The 19,858-nt window shown below is 57.9% G+C and overlaps 1 protein-coding gene across 1 annotated transcript in view; it reads right to left on the bottom strand.

Moving 5' to 3' along the window:
• The window catches only part of NFAM1 (NFAT activating protein with ITAM motif 1), a 34,074-nt gene extending 16,601 nt beyond the window's left edge, over positions 1-17,473 (bottom strand). The window contains exons 1-3 of the mRNA XM_087448807.1: positions 17,139-17,473; positions 2,299-2,628; positions 1,025-1,137 (exon numbers count right to left, since the gene is read on the bottom strand). Of these exons, the coding sequence (XP_087304933.1) occupies positions 1,025-1,137; positions 2,299-2,628; positions 17,139-17,238 (543 nt within the window). The 5' untranslated portion in view covers positions 17,239-17,473. The remainder of the gene's footprint in view (positions 1-1,024; positions 1,138-2,298; positions 2,629-17,138) is intronic.
• Between the last annotated feature and the right edge of the window lie 2,385 nt (positions 17,474-19,858).

The raw sequence follows: 19,858 nt of genomic DNA, 5'->3' as shown, positions 1-19,858 counted from the left end.
CTGCCGCCACACCCAGGGGCTTCGCTGACTGAGCTGTTCCCCAGTTCGGCCCCTAACGGAGCAGAGAGCAGACAGCAGAGATGCTCTTGGTCTCAGAGGTGGAGCAATGGCCTAAGCCGCTCTGACGGCAGCCTTCAAGGAGCCAGGACAGAGGGTCCTGCAGCCCAACAGCCATCTTTGAACCTCAGAGCCTGGCAGAAACTGGCGCTCACTGGGTACTGCATTCCTTCACTCAGCAAACATTTACTGCACACCCACTGCATGCTGGGCACACACAGAGCCACGGCAACAAGATCGCCTCAGTCTCTGTCTTCATGCATTTGCTACCTGGCAGGGATGGTGGGCATCGAACAAGAAACCACAGGGCTGGGTGACGATGAGAGTGAGGGGAGCCACCCCTCCCTGCGTAGGTGCCTTCACAACGTGAGCAGGAGTCGGCGAGGCGTAGCGCTGGACCAAACTGCCCCATCCACCTACACTCCAGCCCTGACTCTGCCACATGCTTGCTGTGGGACCTTGGGAAAGTCACCACCTCTCTGAGCCTCACTTTCCAGAGCTGTAAAATGGGAAAAAACCTCCCTCACAGAGTTACAGTGGGACACAAATGAGAGATCGCATGGGAGGGTGCCTGGCACACAGTGGCTCTTAGGAAATGCTTCTTCCCTTCTTCTGGATTGCTAGGAATCCAGAAAATCCGGGACAGGGACCCCCAATCAGAAGAGCTGGAAACGGTAAGCACATGGGCCCGCAGCTTCCATCAGATACTCAGAGGGACCTGTGACCCGGAAAAGGCTGAAGAGCCCTGATTTCTTGGCACGAGATCAAAAGGGGCCTGGTGAAGACAGGTTGGCAGCACAGGCCCAGCCACAGGAAAGGCGAGGGAGGGAGCCCTGGTGCAAGGGGCCACGAGGAACACTTGCTACAGGCACCCCTCCCCATGTCCCACCGGCCGCCCCTCGGAGGCACCCCTAACCATAGTGAGCGGAGTGGAGGGGCAGCGTTGCTGTGTGCACGCACCCCGTACCTTCTTCCAGAGCAGTAGAGCCGTGCCGACGACGCTCAGCACAATCAGGAGGCCGGTGAAGCAAAAGAGCAGGAGCTTCTGGGGGTCCTGCGGGGGCTCCTGGTACCCTGTGTCTGGGGGGAAAGCGAAGAAGCAGAGGGGTTAGTTACCCGAGAGAGGCCGGGGCGCCTCAGGCCCCCAATCCCTGCTTCCTCCTTTACCCAGGACCCCGCTGACAACGCCCCCACAAGGCCCCGCAGACCCCCACCTCTACTCGGGCCCTCATTCCCAAGCCCCTCTCTGTCTGCTGCCTCGATTCTTGTTAAGAGCCTGGACCACATCTTTTGCTTCTTAAGTGCCCGACCTCAGTGAACTGGCTCCACTGAGAGCTGCATGGGACCCTGGGTGAGTCACTCCATCTCTTGGGGCCTCCTCTTCTCCACACATGCAACCATGATCATATGGCAGGTGTGGTGAGGGGGAAGGGGATGGTTCACATCTGGCCCAGCTGGTGGCTGGCCTGCACCAGGGGTGAGTGAAGGGCACAGCCCAGCCCCATCCTTTGAGCCATCCATCCTTGCATCCCTCCCTCCGTCCATCCGTCTGGCTGGCAAAAAATTGCAGGCATGTCAGTGTCTGTTATTTATCAGGCACTGCCTATCTCCAGGCATGCGCCCTTGCGTGCAGGAGCTCATTCATCCCTGTCAAGCCTGTGGCAGGCAGGTTATTGCCATGAAGACCAGGCCCAAGGTCACATCCTGGCAACAGCTGGACTGGGGTCCAGACGCAGGTCTGAAGCCCCAGCCCTACCAGTGGGAGTCGCAAAGGCAGGTCAGAGAGTCATGGCTCCGGTGATGGGCTGTTCCTAACTTTTGGGAGTCTTTACTCCTTTAAGAATGAAAGACGAAAACTAGGAATCTGTCCCCAGAAAGATGCACATGAGCAGAGTGCTCACTCACAGGCCGCCACAAACACACACGTGCACACGCCCAATTCTGCACTCGCCCAGCCCCCACACCATGTCACAAGGGACAGTGAGACCAAGGGGCCAAGTGACCTCTCTCAGGTCACCAGCCAGAGGTGGCCAGAGGCAGATCCCTATCCCAGGACTCTGCCTTTCCCACACAAAGGTGGACGTCTCAGCACACCTGTATGGCCAGGGGCTCCCTGAGGACCCTCTGCTCTGTTCCGCCAAAGCCGAAGATAAGGCAAATGTTTGGATCCTGTGCTCCGAACTCGGCTGCATGAAACCTCCGGGCCCTTCACTCTGGGAAGAGCCACCAAAGAAGCCTCACCTCTGACCAGGATGAAGGTTCCAGTGCCGCTCACCCTGGAGCCCGCCCAGAGGATGGAGCAGTAGTAGGTGCCGGTGGCTGAGGCGTTGGGCAGCTTGGGGGTGACCTGGCACTTCGTGGTAGACGTCTGGTTCTCCTTGCCTGGGCTGAGCCAGCAGCCAGTCTGCTCCTCAGAGCTGCTCTGGCCCTGCAGGTCCACATAAAAGTAGCTGACTCTGACCTCCTTGAATTGTGGGGCGTACGGGTAGGTGATTCTGCAGCTGAAGGAAACAGCCGTGTTGGCCAGAGAGACCACAATGGGGGGGCCAGTGTGGATCACCGACTGCCCTCCTGCAGGGGAAGGAAAAAGAGAGAGTGGGGCTCACTCTCTAGGCTGCTCCAATCCCACTGCTTCCCTGGGAGGACCGTGGTTCATGCTCACACTTCTCATACACTTGTGTGCAGGTGTTGCGCCAAGGGCTTTATACACGACCCTGCCTCTCCCAACACACCCAAGGCAAAGTGTGTTGAGAGCTCCGTTTTACACAGAGGAAGAGACTAAGGGTCAGGGAGGTCAAGCTGCTAGCTTTCAATCTTTCAGCAGGTATGAGATGGAGCTGCAGCCCTGCCCAGGGCTGGAAGACTCCAGACCCCACGATCCCGACCACTCTCCTTCCCAAAGGCCGAGAGGCTGCGTTGTATGAAAGCACGGGTCTGAGAAGACCCAAAGCTGGCGAAGGAGGAGAAGTAAAGAGGAAGGAGGCAAGAAACAAAATAAAGAAGCCCTTCCTGGCAGTAGACACACAGAGCGAGGCAGGTCTGCCCGTGGGTCTCCCCAGTCTGAAGGAGGAGGCATGCCAGGCAACAGGCAGACAAATCCTTCCCTGAATCTGAGTACGGAGACGAGTTTGTCCACTTTTTACAGAGTATAGCAAGCAACGCCCTGAGAGCAGTTTTCTGATAATGCGGAGGTGTTCCGCATGGAGCCATTTGACCGCGGCGTTTAATGACTGTTAAGAAGACAGTTCTACGGGAGCCGCCTCCTCCCCCACCTGCCAGCCCCCTTCTCATCAGAGGCACCTGGGAAAACAGTTTGAAAGCCCCCAAAGCAGCAGCCTGCCTGGCTGGGCCTCCCACTCCCCTGCAGCCTCCTGAGACACTGGTCAGATTCCAGGCCCCAGTCAGCAGCCGCCCCCTCCCCGCCCCCAGACTTCAGTGGCACCAGCCGCCCAGCTTCCATACGCCCTGGTCCCCTAGCACCTTCCTTCTCCAGCAGCCGAACAGCAGACAGTTCTAAATTGAGGTCGGCAGCGAGCAGCCAAGAACACGCTGGCCAGGTTGTTAATCGGGGGAAGAGCATGCGTTGGAGACGCTCACAGGGAGCGGTGAGATTTATTTTGTTGGGGAAAGTGAGGCTGGGCCTCCTGCCTGTGGTGCGGGGCTGGCAGGAGGCCAGGCTGGCTTCTCCGGCCTCTTCAGCTCAGCCCTGAGCTGGATCCCACGGGGAGGCGAGGCCAGGCTCTCCGGAAGACTCCAGGGACAGGGACAGAGATGACCCTCCACACCAGTTAATCCCTTGAAGCTCTGTCCACGCTGATATTTTGAGCTTCCTGCTGAGCAACTACAGAGACACCCCTTCTCCAAAGAACTAAAGGCACCAACAGTTCCTGGGAGTGACTGGCATGTCCGGAGGTCACAGTGGGTCGGCTCTGGTGTACGTCACACACAGGACGATGCCCCCATGTGGAGAACGCACTGAGCAGGCCCCGGGGCTCCCCTCTGGGGGTGGAGCGGGAGGGGACTTCACACCATGCTTTATGTCTCTCGGCTCTTCTGTAGGGTGGCTGTCGTCGCTGTTGAACTATAACGATATTTTAGTTTTGTCATAAAGCAAGGAGCATTGACTCGGGGCTGAGGTTTGTCTGAGATGTGGCAGGAGCAGGGTGGGGTGCAGGGGCAGGGGGAGGGGTGTTGTTGCATGATCCCCGGGGTCCCAGGTGGGCCAAGAAGGACAAGAGGCAGGAGGGGTGAGAGGAGCACTGCTTGTCCCGCCCAGCCAGCCCACGCTGCCATCCTCCCTTCACACATAGGCCACATCCCCGCTCTGCATTTGTCCCTGTGTCCCCCTGCCTGGACCTCCACCTCCCCAGCTGGCCAGCTCCTCCTTAGTCCCCAGACTCGGGACCCATTGCTGACTCTTGTCCACATCCTCCCAGGTGGTTCTCGCAGGGACTCTGCGTGGCAGCAGGGGGAGTGGTGCCAGGCTAGGGTTTCCTCGTGAGGGTCGGAGGTTGGGACCCGACCAGAATCACCAGGAAAGCACCCTGCACCAGGGCCTGCCCAGAGGCCTCTCCACCTCCCGCTCCTCCTCTCCATGTATCTAAGAGGCCACCCAGGCCCGGGGAGGCTGGACGCGCGGTCAGCACAACGAGGCCACATTCCTGTTCATCCTGGCAGGAAGACATTCATTCAATTGTCCTAAAAAATTCTCCCCATTTGAGGTATCCCTCTAGAAAATGATGGAACCTGCTAGTACAATTAAGCCCATCTTTACGCTTCTGGGGAAATGTATAAAAATAGATGAGTATTGTTCTATACTCTTCTGGGATTCGTTATCTTAAGGTCAGAGGGTTAGGATCACGAAAATGCATGGCCCTGGCTCAGGTCTGCCACAGAGAGGAGAACCTCAGACCTCGGATGAAACTGCTGTCTCCAAGAGTGAAGCACTGGGGCTGTCTCTGTGGATCAGTAGGAACCGCCCATCTGGAGACAGCAGGCCGAACACGAGGAGGAGGCGGGAGGCTGTGGTTGCGGTGAAGGCGTTTGGTTCTGGTCTGATGACGTAGCTAATTGCCGCCACTGGCCCTTCATTTTATTGGGGTGTCAGAACCCCAGAGCCTGGACCACAGCAGCCCAGCTCCCACCCCTCTCCTGGACCTGTGCCTCCGAGATGCCCCTTCCGGGGTGCAGGCTGTTCCGGTTGGCTGCCAAGAATTCCTCGGTCAAGGCTCAGGGCTACAGACAAGTTCATAGTTAATTTCCGAGTTCATGAATTCTTTTCAGCGACCATTTGTTTGTGCCTCCGACAAACATTTAAGGGGCACCAGTAAGGCCACAGGCCCCGTCCAAGACCTGGAGGGGCTCCCTGCCCTGGGAAGGTCCCCAGTCTAACGGGGAAGCAGACTGAGCCTGGAGTGAGAGGGCTGATGGGGAGGGAACCACTGATTCTGTCTGAGGAGGGGCATGCTGGTGACCTGGGGGTCTGGGTGTCATCAGTGAACTGCCAGCAGGAACACACACGTACAGTGGGGCTGAAACCGCCCAAGGACAGAGGAAACAAAATGTATAGAAAACACACTTGGGCTGGGTATGATGCAGGCCCTCGGTCAACCAAACACCACCACAACCCCATTTTGCAGACAAAAAAATCAGAGGGTCTTAGAGGCCCCAAGCCACAGAGTTACTAAGTGGCGGAGGCAAGATTTGGACCCAGGTTTGTCTGACTGTGCCAAGGAAGAAAAGCCAGCAACCACACTGGGTACTAGAGTCAGAGACCCGGTCAAGTGTGACTGGTGCAGGGCTGGGAGTGTCCGTGGTGGCACCAAGCACAGGAGACATCAGATGCTAAAGAGAGGGGTTTGTCAGACCCTGGCAGACGTCACAGATTCTCACATTTGGAGGCCAACAAGTGGCCACATGGCAGAGAGAATGGGTGAAGAGGGGACCTCGAGAGAGAGGCAGGGGCACCTAGCCTGCCCTGCGGGTGCCTGCTTCTCACCCCAGACCCAGAGGGGCTTCAGTGTGGCCCTCACAGAGCTTGAGGTGTGTCCTCTGAGTGCCACAAGGATGGCACAGTGGCTACTGTCTGTTTTGCACCGGCTGCACCACACCTTGTCCCTTGTTTAGGCGAAGGGAGTATATCCCCCAAGGGAGGGGGGGCCAGGCAGAGTGAGCCAGCCTCGGGATCCTCCTAGATTCATGGGCTGCCGAGAGGGGCAGACGGCTCAGGGAGGTGGATTGGGGTGGACCTTGGATTCCTGGGGCTGAGGCGGGACAGAGAGCCCCGGGAGACCTGTTGGCACACTCCAGCAGGGGCCGCTGAGTGGCCAGGAAAGTGCCCGAAGGGGTCCACTCCAGACTCTACAAGCATCCAGAGCATGGGGCCACCTGTCCACAGCAGCTGACCGCCGGGCTTCTCTGCCCCTTCCTGCTCCCCCACTCCCCTGCCTCGACCCAGCTGACAGGTGGGGAAGGGCCAAGATGCTGGGGAGAGAGAAGAGGGCCTCCCCCCGACTCTCACACGGGCCCCAGCTGGCCCCTTTGGCATGACTCACGTTCAGAATTTTGGCTGTTACTCGGGGCCAGAGACTTGAAGAACTGGGTCTTGTTTGTGACTGTAAGTGACCAGAGGACCCAGAGTGGCCAGAGCAGCCTAGGCCGGCCCGCTTTCCCTCCAGGCACCGGGGGACTCTCCCCATGCTGAGAGGTCTAGAGGAGCAACACAAAGTTACTGCTGGATAATTCTCCGGGAGGCCTGCCCGCTCTCCACGCCGGCTGGACTGGGACGGGCACGGGGAGGAAAGACCTTCAAGGAGCCTCGCGTGTTTTCTGTGGGAGAACGGATTCGTTTGCCTGGCAACAGGGGAGAAGAGCCTGCAGTGGCTGCTTTTTCCAGTGCTGGTCAGAAAAGGAAAGGAGGGAGCTGGAGGGCAGGGAGAATGTGAAGGTTGGGTCCAGGGGGAGTTTTTCTGGATGGGAGAAGTGTGAGGCTGTGTGAATGTGGCTGGTGCACCCCTGGTGGGGGGAATCCATGGGGGGTGGCAGGGAACCCGGGAGCAGGGAAACAGCTGCAGCATGGTGTCTGGGAGGGTCCCGCCCCCCCCCCCAGGGCCGCCATCCCAGCCCAGCCCTACCCGGGAGCTTGGCTGCCTGTTGTGCATCTCTTGGTCCTCCCCTCTGCACCCCCCACACAACTGCAAGTACAGATGGTCCCACTGGGCAGCACAGGTTGCCACCACTAAGCCCTGCCGACCTCCACTTTGCAGCGAGTTTTCAGGGATATTTTCAGGAATGGCGCATCCTTGATCCTTCACTTCTCGGAAGTTTCAGGGACTGCTAGGACTCCTCAGCATGGCCATGATGGGGGCGGGGGTTGCCCGGGAAAAACCCAGTTTCTGGAGGCAGCAGGCCTGGGTTCAGATCCTGGCTCTGCCACTTAAAGGCTGTGCAACCTTAGGCAGGTGGCTTTACCTCTCTGAACCTCAGTATCTTCCCTGCAACACGGAGAGAGCAACAATACCAACCGTACAAGGTTGTCATGGAACTAAATGGGGCCAGGAACACAGCAGGCCTTCCACAGGGCTGGGCTGCCTTTCCCCAGAGATGAAAAGGAGGCAGGGAAGTCAGCCCAGTCCTGAGTCCTCACTGTGAGTCTGGAAAGGCAAATGCCAGCCTGAGTCTTCTGCCTGCATAAGTGACAGGCCCACAGCGCAGGGCACACACAGCACGGGGTAGCCTCAGGACATGACAGGACTCCCAGGGGCCAGCCCTCTCTCGCTGCCTACCACCCTGGGCCCTGCGCTGGGCTGGACACCAGGGAGTGGGCAATGCCCTGGGGCACAGACCCTGGGCCTAGCCCTGGAGCTCCCCTGACTGGGTGAGCTCTGTGTGCATGCGCGCACACGGGGGTGGGGGAGGGGGCGGCTCTGAGCCGAGAGCCCTCCCCCCAGCAGCCTCCTCCTACTCTTCCCCCATCCTGCCTGTCTGTTGCCGGTGTTGGGAAAGACTTCGTCTACCACCCGCTGGCGCCTGATTCCTTCCTTTTCCGGTTCTTCTTTTGAATCTGTGGCCGCTTGAACTGTGGGTTTGAGAGCTGGTTGGAGGTGCCCCCACTCCCACCCCGGCCCAGGGACCCCATGCTGAGTCCCTAGGGGGAGGGATTCGCAATCAGGGAACTGGACTGGGTGTGTGGAGGGGCGCCCACCCCATCAGACCTCCCCACCCCAGCACAACTCCCCCTTCTGCCTCGACAGCTCCAGCCTCCTTGCCTCCCCAGCCAGGGCCTGCCTGGCGCTGCCCCGGGGGACCCACCAGCCAGCCTGCTCCTGCCCTCCCTGACCCTGCTGGGGCGCCCCCCAGAGGAGGAGACCCGAGAAGGAGTCTGAAATCAATTTACAGGGTCAAGACAAGCAGTTACAAAAAATAGAACATGGAGCATTGCATGCAGAGTAAGAGCAGGTTTGTGACCTTCTGGATTCAATTATATTCATACAACTGGGTTCAGACAGGGTCACGCTATAACGTGCATCCCTTAACTTTGGGCCACCATTAAAAAACAATTGAAAGTCCATGCATCCAGTCCATGCTCCAGGCCGGTGCAGCCCGGCTCGGCTGCCCTCGGCCCTCGGCTCACCCCTCACCGGCGCCAGGCCTACCATGCCTCCAGCCTTGGTCCGCACTATTCCTGCTGCTAGGAATGCCCTCCTGTTCCCTTCCTCTCCCCGGGCTGTGGGGTCACCCTCTCGGTCTGCAGGACGACCTCCCCTCCTCCCTGAGCCACTCCTGGGGGCGTGGCTCTGCCCGCCCAGCGCAGACTCTCAGGCATCAGCCACACGATGATAAGAGCTGAGGTCCCTGGGCACGCTCCCCTTTTGCAGATGAGAAAACTGAGGGTCAGGGAAGGGAAGAGTTTGCCCCAGCAGCACAGTCATCAGATGGGATTTTAAGCTGGGTCCCCTTCGGTCCTAAACACTCTTAACCACTGCTCTACCCTACAGTTTTAAAGTCTCAAAGCAAGCAAAAGAAAAAACTTCTCCAATGAAAGAATTGCACTCTTTTAAAGGGAGTCAAAAATTTAGAGGCCATTTCCTTAAATTTGCATCCCCTAATAGGCAGACAGACATCTGGGAGCATGTAGGGTCTGGGGACAATGGTTCTCAGAACAGATCCTGTAGCACTAGAGGGTCACCCATCTCAAGTAGAGCTTGTGGCTCCCAGAGCAGAAGCCAGTGGTGGGCCAGCCAAGTGTCAAAAGAGGGCCAGCCAGGGTCCCTCCCTCACTGCAGGATGATATCCCCTCACCCCTAGAGTTGGACCTTGGCCCCAGCTCCCCCTCCGCCTGGAACTCAATCCCTCCTCTGGCTCCGGGCATCAGCATCATCAGCCAAGGGTGTGAGAGCCCAGACGTACTGATCAAAGGTATCCATCTCGACTGAGGTTGATTTTAAAGGAAAACACTTTGATGCCCGGCTACAGAAGAAAGCGGTTTCCATGGTCTTTATTACAGGTGTGGAGTTCTGCCCTCTAATTTAATTCTGGCATCTCTCAGAGCCGTGCCTTTTTTTCAAGGCCCACCTGCAGGGCTGCTGGGATGACATAGGTGCGGGGCTGCTGATTTTAGCACAGGGCTCCGGGCAGCTGCCTGAGCCTGAATCCCAGGATGCCGCAGAAAAATGGGTGAGTCCTTCAGGATACATGCATGGAACGGCGTGGGGCCCAGCGGCTGACTGGGGAGAAGCGTGGAGCAGGCGTTGGAAGGCCACCTTTGAACAGATGTGTATTACGGAGCTTTTAGTGCTGATGCCCTCAGAACGTGCCATCAGACTGGCTGTCACATCTTTCAACACCTCCGAATTACCAAGATGCAGATGGATGAGGCTTGCCTCTGGGGCCATTTCCACAGCCGGCCAGCGTCCCGTCCTCACGCCTCCAGACTCTGGACTCTGGGTGCACAGTGGCCACACGGGGATACAGACCAAGTGCAGAATGTCAAATGTTTGGTCCCAGAAATGTATAAGCTTCACAGGTGTTAATTGGTATTCTATAGCAGCCGCCTCCCTTTCGGGCCGTTTTCAAAGGTGAGTTGCTCCAACTTCTGAGCCCCTTTGAGGATGTGGCCTGGGGCAGCAGGGGACTCAGTTTCTCCCTTTACACCCCCCTACCCTCAAAGAAGGGCATCAGATGGGGTGGAGGGCGGCGATAGGGCTCAAGAGATGCTGGTGGGGGTTCTGCTCCTTGACTCTAAATGGGGGCTGGAGAAATGGAGCGAGGGGGACAGACCCTGCCAGGGCACCCCCTGGAGGGCGTGCCCACCCAAAGTCCCTGCAGGGAGGGCCAGGCCTGCCGCTGGGGAGGGGGCTGACTGACGAGGCTGGAAAGTGATGAGATAAAGGGGAGTTCAGGGGAGGCAGAAACCAGAGGAGGGGACTCAACCTGGCTGGAGGGAGCAGGCGCTTCCTGGAGAAGCGACCCTCAGACTGGGCCCTGCTTGTTTTTTAAATCATAATTGTTCAGGTCCCCCCATTATAAAAGTGAAACATGCTCACTATAGAAATTCTAGAAACCACAGCGAAGGATCAAGAAGAACGTTGAACTTGTCTGCAGTTTGGCCACCCTGACATCACAGCTGTGAACAACCTGGTCTTTCTTCCCCATCTCTCACTGAGCTGAACTTTGATGGAGGAGTAGGAGGCAGTGGAGGCGGAGGGCACAGAGAGGGGCTTAAGCACAAGAAAGCTCTTGGGTGAAGCTTCTAGAAGTCTTGAAACAGGGCACCAAGTTGGAGAACTCCAGAATCATGGTGGAGTTGAAAGAAAGGGTTTTTTTTTGGGGGGGGGTGTTGTCCTGGAAACCTGGGGGAGCCTCTGGGGGCTTCTAAATTGGGAAGTGACATGATCGTATTTCTAGTTAGAAAGATGACAAGACAAATACTATGGAGTTCCAAACAGCCTTCCTCAGCCGCCTAAACCCCTCACAATAGTGATTCAATCCAGGATTTGGGCCCCCTCCCCCTCCAGCCTCCTTTTAAATATAAATGCTCCTGGCTGTCAACACACTAACTCCTTCCTGTGGATGCCTTCACCAGATCACTTTTATCCTGACTTCTCTTAAATCTCTACCTCCCCAAAGATCCTGTACCCTCCAGGCACAAAATCACTCAATTGCCCTCCGTCCTCCCCATCCTGGCCTTCCACATCCTGCAATCTGCCAGCCCTGTCCTTCCCTCCCAGTCACCTCCTCTCTCCCACCACAAAGACCCTGGTGGCTCAGCTCTGGCTCCTGCTGGTTCTGGCCATGACCCTGACCCTGCAGACCCCTCCCTCCCCGCAGGGTTCCCCCAGCATGCACCTTCTCCCATTCTCTGGCTTTTCTTACACAGCCCACTTCTTAAGTTTCTGTACTTGTTCCCTGGCTCCTTCCGCACCCTCACCTGCCCCAGGTGAGCTCAGTCAGGCTCCTCGTACCTCTGAGCTCCAGTAACTCAGAACAACAGGTGAATACTTGCCCTGCCGGGGGAGGGCAGGCCATCAGGTTTGTCAGGGGCTGGGAGAGGGGGCCAGAAAGGGCACCACAGAGAAAGAAGCAGTTCGACCTTGACCAACAGGTTGGAGTCACCAGGTGGGAAAGGGAGGGGACGTCTTCCAGGCCAAGGGTGCAGCGGGAGCAAAAGCTCATGGGCAGCAGTCAAAAAGTGGGGTGTGGGCCAGGGGGGCAGGAGCCTGGGAGGAAAGGGTAGGCGGGCCTGGGGGCAGCAGTCTTATCTAAATGCATTGCAGGCAGTAAGGCTGTCTATAGCGTGCTCCAAGGACACATTGGGGATCATCCTTACACACACAGGTCATCTCCTGGCCCCCAGCTCCCTAGGACAAGGTCTGAGACGGAGAGTTGCTGATTTAAAGGGTATGCACGTTCTAAATTTTGACATGTGTTGCCAAGTGGCCCTGAGAAATGTGCCCCTGGACCCATGACCCGTGCTGCAGGTGCCTTCCCTGCCTGATGGGCGGCCGCCCCTGCTCTTGGGCTTGGCTGCACTCGCTCAGTGTCCCCTCCCCTGGTCCGTGGGCAGCAAGCAGAGATCTGGCCCAGAGCCTCAAAGGGGACCCAGCTCCGGCCCTCCCCTTCCTCCCCTACAGCCCACGCAACCCTGGGGTGGGAGGGGAGCAGACATCTGCCAGGCCCGCCACACCGCCTCTTCCAGGCACCCTGTCCCCGTGATTGAGGCCCCACGGTCCCTCCCTGAGGGGGTCCCAGTGCCAAGCCCTGGGGCCAGCGGTGGTCCTGGACAGGTCTTCCTTCCAAGAATCCTGCCTGGGGAGGTGCTGAGCGCCACGACAGGGACGTAGGTGCTCAGAGTGGACAGGGGACTTGGCCAAAGTCTCCCAGGACTCAAACCCAGGGCGGTCAGACTGTCCTTATCAGGGGGCCAGGAACTCTGCCTGCCAATTTCACATCTACTCCCTCCCCCTCCACCTCTCCAGCCTCCCCCGAGTCACCCCCTTCCCTTCCTCTGGCTTCAGCCCCCATCCAAGTCTCTGACACATGCACTCCCACTACAGCGAGGCCCTGCCTGGATCTACAGTGAGAAGGGAAGCAGTGGAGGGTCAGATCCTGTTTCAGGTCCATGCTTCCCCAGCGCTCTCCTGTCCACTCTCTCATTCATGAGACATCATGAGACAGGAGGGTCTTGTTACCCCCCCTGTGTCAGGAGGAGCCCAACACTCAGGGAGGGCAGGAGGCCCTCTCCAGCCCCACCTCACCCAGGACTACCCCGGGGGCCCCAGGCACCTCTCCTGGTGGCATCACATCTCCACCCCCTTGGGAACTCCCTCTGGGGTTGTCTGTGGCTGAGGAATTCATCCTGTTATGGTTAGTACTTTCTGGGCATCCGCTGGGTGCCAGGCCACGTGCAGGCCTGGCATGGGGACTCGAAGCCAAGTCAGTCCGCACATTTCCTGCCCTCTCAAAGTGCACAGTCCACACAGGGAGGCGGACAGCACGGAGAGAAGGGGCCTTAGTGGGAACATGTCCCCTGGAGGCACCAAACACATGTGCCTGGAGACCACACACGAGTGTTCAAAGGCCCAGACGAGAAGCTCCTGAAATGCTGATCATAACCAAATAAATCGCAGTATATTCATTCAACGGGACCCTCAACAGCAGGGGTTTACAAACGTGTTCTGTAAAGGGCCAGATAGTAAATATTTTACGCTTTGCGGGCCATATGGTCTCCATCACAGCTAGGCAACTCTGCTGCTGTAGGGTGACAGCAATCATAGATGATCTACGAACGAATAACCCTGGCTCTGTTCCAATAAAACTTTATTTATGGACACGGAAATACGAATATTGTATAATTTTCACGTCATGAAATATTTTTCTGATGTTTTTCCCAGCCATTAAAAAATATAAACACCATTCATAACTTGTGGGCCATACAAAAGGGCGGTGGGCTGGATTTAGCCCAAGGGTGGTGGTTTGTAACCCCTGCTCTTCAGCAAAGAAAATAAACAAACTTCAGCCCAACCATCAACTGGATACATCCTTAAAAAAATATAACATTGAGTGAAAGAAGCAGGTCACAAAAGGATATACACAGTATCATTCTGATGATACAAAGTTCAAAAACAGGCAAGAGTAATCTGTATCATTTAGGGACATATACTAAAGGATAAAACCATAAAGAAACGCCAGAAAGCGACTGCCCTAAAAGTCAGGATGGTGGTACCTCTGAGGGGAGAGATGGGTGTCTGGGGGGGGGCAGGGTCCAGGGCCTCTGGGGCACTGGAATGTTCTCTTTCTTGACCTGGGTGGTAGTCACACAGGACCTTGTTTTGTAATATTTATTGCACTTTTCTGTGTATGTATTATATTTCACAATTTAAAAAGAGAAAGCAATGACAATAGGACCTATTGGAATGGCATCTGAACCCCTACCTGACAGGCATTTATAATCCACCCGGAATTATCTCCCAGTGGGAATCATATCCCACCGCGCTGCTGAGAGCCGCTCCTCTCATCAAACGGAACCTCTCCCCCTTCCCTCCCCCTGGCACTGCCTTCTGGCCTCCCAGCCTTTATTCATGCTGTGCCTGCCACCCACCCACCTGCTCTGTCTCCTCCCATCCCGGCTGGGCTCTGCTCCGTTGCCCCCTCCAACACTCCCCCTGCCCCACCTCCAGCAGAGAGGTGCTTTTCCTCCGCCTGCCTCGGAAGCTCTTTATTGGGATTAGACAAAGATGAAAAGCAGAGGCCAATCCTGACAGAGGCCCGGAGCTGCGGGAAGGGAAGCAGGAGGCTCCTGAACATCTTTTGGACAACAAAGGGAGCGGTGACACCTGAGTCCAGAGCACATGGTGGGGAGGGGAGGCTAACCAGCATCCGTGCCTCCGCCTCGGGTCATGGTCTCCGGGTGACTCTCACCGTTTCCACCAGGCTGAGAGTGGGGGCTGTGGCTTGTTCACCCCCAGTGCCTAGAACTGGTCCTCCTCAATGGATATTTGAGAAATAAATACAGCCCAGAGTTCTAGAAAGGCCAGGAGGAGAAAGAGGACTGATATTTGTTGAGGACACTGAGGCTCAGAAAGGTTAAGTAACCTGCCTGAGGTCACACAGCAATCAATATAAAAAGGCATTGCACCTGGTCTGTCTGGTCCCAAAGCCCTTGGAGGTGACTGAGGCCCTGTGGAAGCAGGGCTAGAGGAGGTGAGCAGCTGCTCGCAGGAAAGCTGGGCCTCAGACTCAGATGAGCCACCTCTAGGGGAGAGCAGTTGCCTGTGAGACCACAAGTGGCTGCCGGTCCCTTTGAGGAAAGTGGGATTTGCAGGAGGCTCAGCAGCCCAGAGGAGAGCAGGCCTGAGTCCCGGCTTACACAGGAGGAGAAGGGTGGGGAGCAGAAGGGGTCCTGAGAGACTGGGTGTGCTGGAGACCACTGGAAACGTCGGAGTGACCCCAAGGAGCCCGTGGGCTGCCCAAGATGTCCAGGCAGCCAAATGAATCTCTCGTTTCGATTGGCTCTGCTGGGCTGGCAGGTGGCTGACGTTCTCTGAGCCCTAACCCCTCAGTCTCGGGATGTGCTACCAGGCAGGTGCCACTGTTGCACCCATTTAACGGATGAGGCAACGGAGGCACAGCAACCTGCCCAGGGGCCCAGGGTGAGTCGCAGAGCTCAGATTCAAACTCAGGCTGAACGCCCTGGGCCTGCGCTCCACATTGACCCCGGGCTTCAGTGACGGCCGCTCTCCAAGGCCCCCATGGACACAGTTGAGGGGTGCGGGCTGGTGTTGACAGAGCTGGCTGCCCTAGGCTGATGGGTGAATTCAGGGAAGGTTGGGGGATGTGAGAGAGGCTGGACTCCTTCCACCAAACCCGTGAAGCTCAGAGACAAGGGGGTGGGGCAGGGGCGGGGAGCGACAAGGAGGCAGAGCCCGGCGCTGCAGGGACAGGACCAGGACCAGGAGTCATGGGGCGCTGCCTGCTGCTCCAAGAGGTTCTAGGAGACCGCGAGGGTGTTTTCCCCTCTTGTGAAAGAGTAGAGTTTCTCTTTCGTACATTTGCTGCAACACGGGCAAATCTGCGGTTTGTTTGCAGTGAACATGGTTACTAAAGTGTTTTTCACAACAGCACCCCAAAAAGTCTCCTCCACTCAGTTACCAAGATGTGCCAGGTCCCTTTTGGGGAGGAGGGACCACACAAAGAGAAATGATGGAAATTTGGGGGAAATTAAGCTTAAAATGACTCAGTGTGAGTTCAAATGCATTGTCACCAATAAGTTGCATTTCCTGGGGCCATCTTTGCACTGGTCCATCTCTGGGGGGCTGCAGGGGGCTTGAGGAGCACAAGATTAAAGGGCTAAAGGAGATGATGTGGCAAAGGACCTGGCCCTCGAGGCCCGGGGTAGAGACAGCACAGTCAGCTCTTGCCTGGGGCGGGGGGGGGATACATTTTTCTGTGAAGAATGTTCTTTACAAAGAAAGGCAGGAGGAGGAGCCCCAGAGCCCACTGCCAAGGGCCCTGGCTCAGGGCTCAGGCTGACTCAGGTCTGAACCTGGCCTACTCGCCCTCTAGGCCTGGACAAGCCACCTGGCCTCCCTGTTCTAAAGGATGCCAGTAGGGACAACACCCAAGGGTGCCTCGAGGGAGGTGAGTGTGACAAGTGCCCAGAGAGGTTAATTCATGAAAATAAGAATGGCCATTATTGTTTATGGTATAAACAAAAGGCAGACGATGAAGCAGAAGGGGGTGGGGCAGTCCCTGGAAGCCTCATGAAAGTCTAAAACAGGAAGAAAAGCGTGGGTGGGCGGGGAGGGATCCTGGGACAACAGGAGAGTCAGTGCCGCCCAGGGAGAGACTGAGCCGGAGGGAGTTCTGTGTGGGTAGCCCGGGCGAGGGACACTCCTGGGGTTCCCTGACCTGGATGAACTTGCCCCAAGGCCACCTACCTCAGGGCCTGGCTTGGATCCAGGCCACCCAGCTTCTGAGGGGCCTGGGACCAGGAAAGGAGCACAGCGTTGGCCCCCAGCAAGGCCTAGCTACGACGTGACCCCTGGAAGTTGTATTTCAGGAAGTGGGAGGTGCGACCCTTTCCGGGGACAGTGACAGTTTTGCACCCCAGGCACAGCACTCCAGGTGGCCAGCTGCTGGCCTCCCCGGTCTCCCTGGCTAACACAGGCAACAACACTGAAGGGAGGGTGGCGAGGCTGCTTGGCAGGTTCAACGCAGTGGCTCCACCATAAGAGTCCTTGGGGACGAGCTGCTCCTCCCTGCAGACCCCACGCCGGACCCTGCCACCCCCTGGCCGCGGCAATGCCCACCCACCCTGTCTCAGGGCTGGGAGGTCAGGCTGTGCTGGCAGGGACGCTGTTAACGTGCCCCGGCCCCTTCAAACGCCACCTCTGCGAGGCGTTAGCTAAACATATCCCGGTCCCTGAAGGCGTCCCCTGTGAAGTCTGCAATGTTCAAACGCCACCAGCAAATCCCCTGAGACGGGGCCCAGGGAATTAGCCGCCTGGGCGGGCGGATGAAAGGCGCTCTGATGTGCGGCAGCAGAGAGCAAGTGAGGAGAGGGAAGCCAGCAGACAGCCTACCTGCGAGCGGCAGGGTCCAGGGGAACAGGAGCAAACCCAGGAGCCGGGGGAACACGGGGGGTCCCGGCTGGGCCCACCGCCGCAGAGGCCGGCTCTCCATCGGGGCCTCCTGGTCGGTGTCCCTCCTTCCTCTGTGCTTCACAGGAGGGAACAGCACGCTGGCAGCCACAGTTCCCCTTCACGTCCCCACCAAGCTCCTCCCTGGCCGCCCTTCTGCTTCCTCAAGGGCCCGCTCGGCCTCCTCCTCTCAAAGCCCGGACTTTCCACTCAAGGAGTGGAACAGCTCCAGGCCGGGTGGCCACCAGGTGAGGAATCTGGGGCTCACCCTCGTCCAGGAGAAGAGCTGGGGGAGACCTAGGTCTCCCAACCCAGCCAGTGTGGTGGGCTTCTCCCCTCATCGGCCCTTTCCCAGCTGCTGGCTTGTCCAGAAGACACCAGTGACAAGGGGGACACAGAATTTGTACAAGTAACTCCGGGACTTGGTTTAGCTGCTCATGTCTCAAACTCTTAAAACGACCGCATTCACACAAACTTCCCCTCGGAAACAATCCAGGAGCCCCTGATAACACGCTCATCAGAGAGCAGGGTTTGGGGTGGTGGGCGGAAGTGGTCGGGAGAATGGGGAAGGGGCAGGTGCGTGATGGAGGAGGGGCAGGCAGTTAGGGGGAAGGGCAGGAGCCACAAGTTCCTGCCGACTGCCTCCAGGGGCAGAAGGTCAGGGTACCCGTTGTCATTAGCCCAGGGAGGGCCACCATGGGTCCCCCTCTCTGACCCATCTCAAGTCTTTCCTCCCTGTGGCTTCCCAAACCTGAGCTCCCCCCCTCGACCCCGGAGACACATGAACTGCTTCCCCCTCTGGCCCGCAGCAGCCCCTGGCCTGGCTTGCAGCAGGCACCAGCACAGGCACAGTGATTATCTGCTGCCTGGGCCCCTGTCCCCAGCAGACTGGGAGCCTTTTGCCCTCAGCATTCTGGAGCCCAGCCCGGGGCTGAGCTGGATGGGTAGGCGACAGATGCCTGCCTGTGTGTCTGGAGTGGCAGAGGGCAGGGGGCTGGGGTGGAGTGAGGAACCCAGCTCGCAGGCGCGGGAGGAAGCCGGGGGAAGCTGGTTGAGTTGCACCATGCGCTGAGCACTGCACTCCTTTCTCCATTAGTGCTCATCAACCCTCAAGATACATGCGATTATCTCAGTTTTACAAAGGAGGAAACCATGTCCCCAAGAGGCAAAGCAGCTTGCCCAAGATCAGGCCAGGGTCGTGGGGTGGGAATTTTACGCCCAGCCAGTGAAGCCTGAGCCTCTCTACCGGCCCATGCAGCCCCCAATGGTGGCATGACGGGGTCCAGTCTCCAGCCTTCGTCCCAATACCTTCCCCTCGCCCCTTTGCACCTGAGCGATGAAAGCCAGAAGGCCCTTCCCACCGACTCCAGGAGCGTCGGGAGGGTGGCAGGCGCGGGCAGGGACCGCCCACCAGGTGAGGAAGACGTATGAACGCGAGACGTTTCCCACCAGCCCGGGGCGGCGGGGACCCTGGCGGTATTGACTGTTGATCCATCACGGTGATACATGATCGCATATGTCACAGCGAGACACAGATAATCTGCTTCACGCTGTTCCCGAGCTCCTGGGGGGAGCAGGCTGTCTCCGCACCTCGACGCCGTGGTGATAGACGTCACATTAATGCCTCCGCGCACGGAGGAGCGCTTTAAAGGCATCGGTCTGCGCCTCGAGGAGTCTCTACGACTCGGCATCGGGAGGCGGCCGAGCGCAGGCTGCTTCGGAACGCGGACACGGGACGCCTCTGGCCCTGCCTGTCTGAGCCGCTCGGCCTCCCATGCACACAAAGCCCCGGGCCCCTGGCGGTGCAGCCCACGCCCCAGGTCTGCATCCCGGAGCCCCGGGAGCTTAACAGCCCCTGGGCCTGGGTCCAGCCTAAGGCTTCCCGCCTGCCTGGGGCCTCCTGTGTGTCTTCATCCCCTCTGACTCCCGTGTTCCTAGCGCAGTGCTGGCACTCAGTGTGTGCTCAATAAATACTGGTGTGTGAATGGATGGATGAACGAGCCTGAGACAGGGGTAACGTGCCCCCTCCCAGGCTCACTGTGAAGGTGGGTGCTTAACATACAGCCTGTCAGTAGTAGGATCCCAACAGGCCTTGGCGGGATGGCTGGACTCCGGGGTGGGAGGAGGCCCACATCCCCTCTGGGCAGGCCCCTGGGCTGCAGACCACTGATGCGACTGGAAAAGAAGACACCAGGGGTCTTGGGTCCTTGGTGAGTGTCCCAGGGGGACAGCATATTCCAGCACTTGCTCTCAACCAGTCGTCTGTCCATCCATCCGTCCATCCATCCATCTCTCCCTTCACATCTTGCTGAGTGCCTGTTCTGACCAGGCGCTGGCCTCAGCAGAAGGATGCAGAAGTGAAAGACCTCAGCTTCCAGGAGCCCCCGTCCAGGGTGGGAGAGCAATAACCTCAGCACAGTTAAGCAATGACATAGCTGTTCAGAGCAGTTACCTATCGCCAGACAGTGTTCAAGATGCTTTTCATCTACAAATCAACTTAATCCTCACTGCAGTCCTGTGAGGGAGGTCCTCTAATCAGCTACATTTCACAGATGAGGACACTGAGACTCAGGGAGGTTAAAATACAATTTGCCTAAGGTCACACAGCTGAGAAATGTGTCCAGGGGAAGTGACTCTGAGATGGCCCCAGCCTCTGTGCTCCT

The sequence above is a fragment of the Ceratotherium simum genome, chromosome 25 (assembly GCF_057802395.1).
Source record: "Ceratotherium simum simum isolate JZ-2026a chromosome 25, ASM5780239v1, whole genome shotgun sequence".
Lineage (NCBI taxonomy): Eukaryota > Metazoa > Chordata > Mammalia > Perissodactyla > Rhinocerotidae > Ceratotherium > Ceratotherium simum.
Note: the sequence above shows the minus strand (reverse complement) of the source record. Positions and strands in the feature narration are given on the sequence as shown.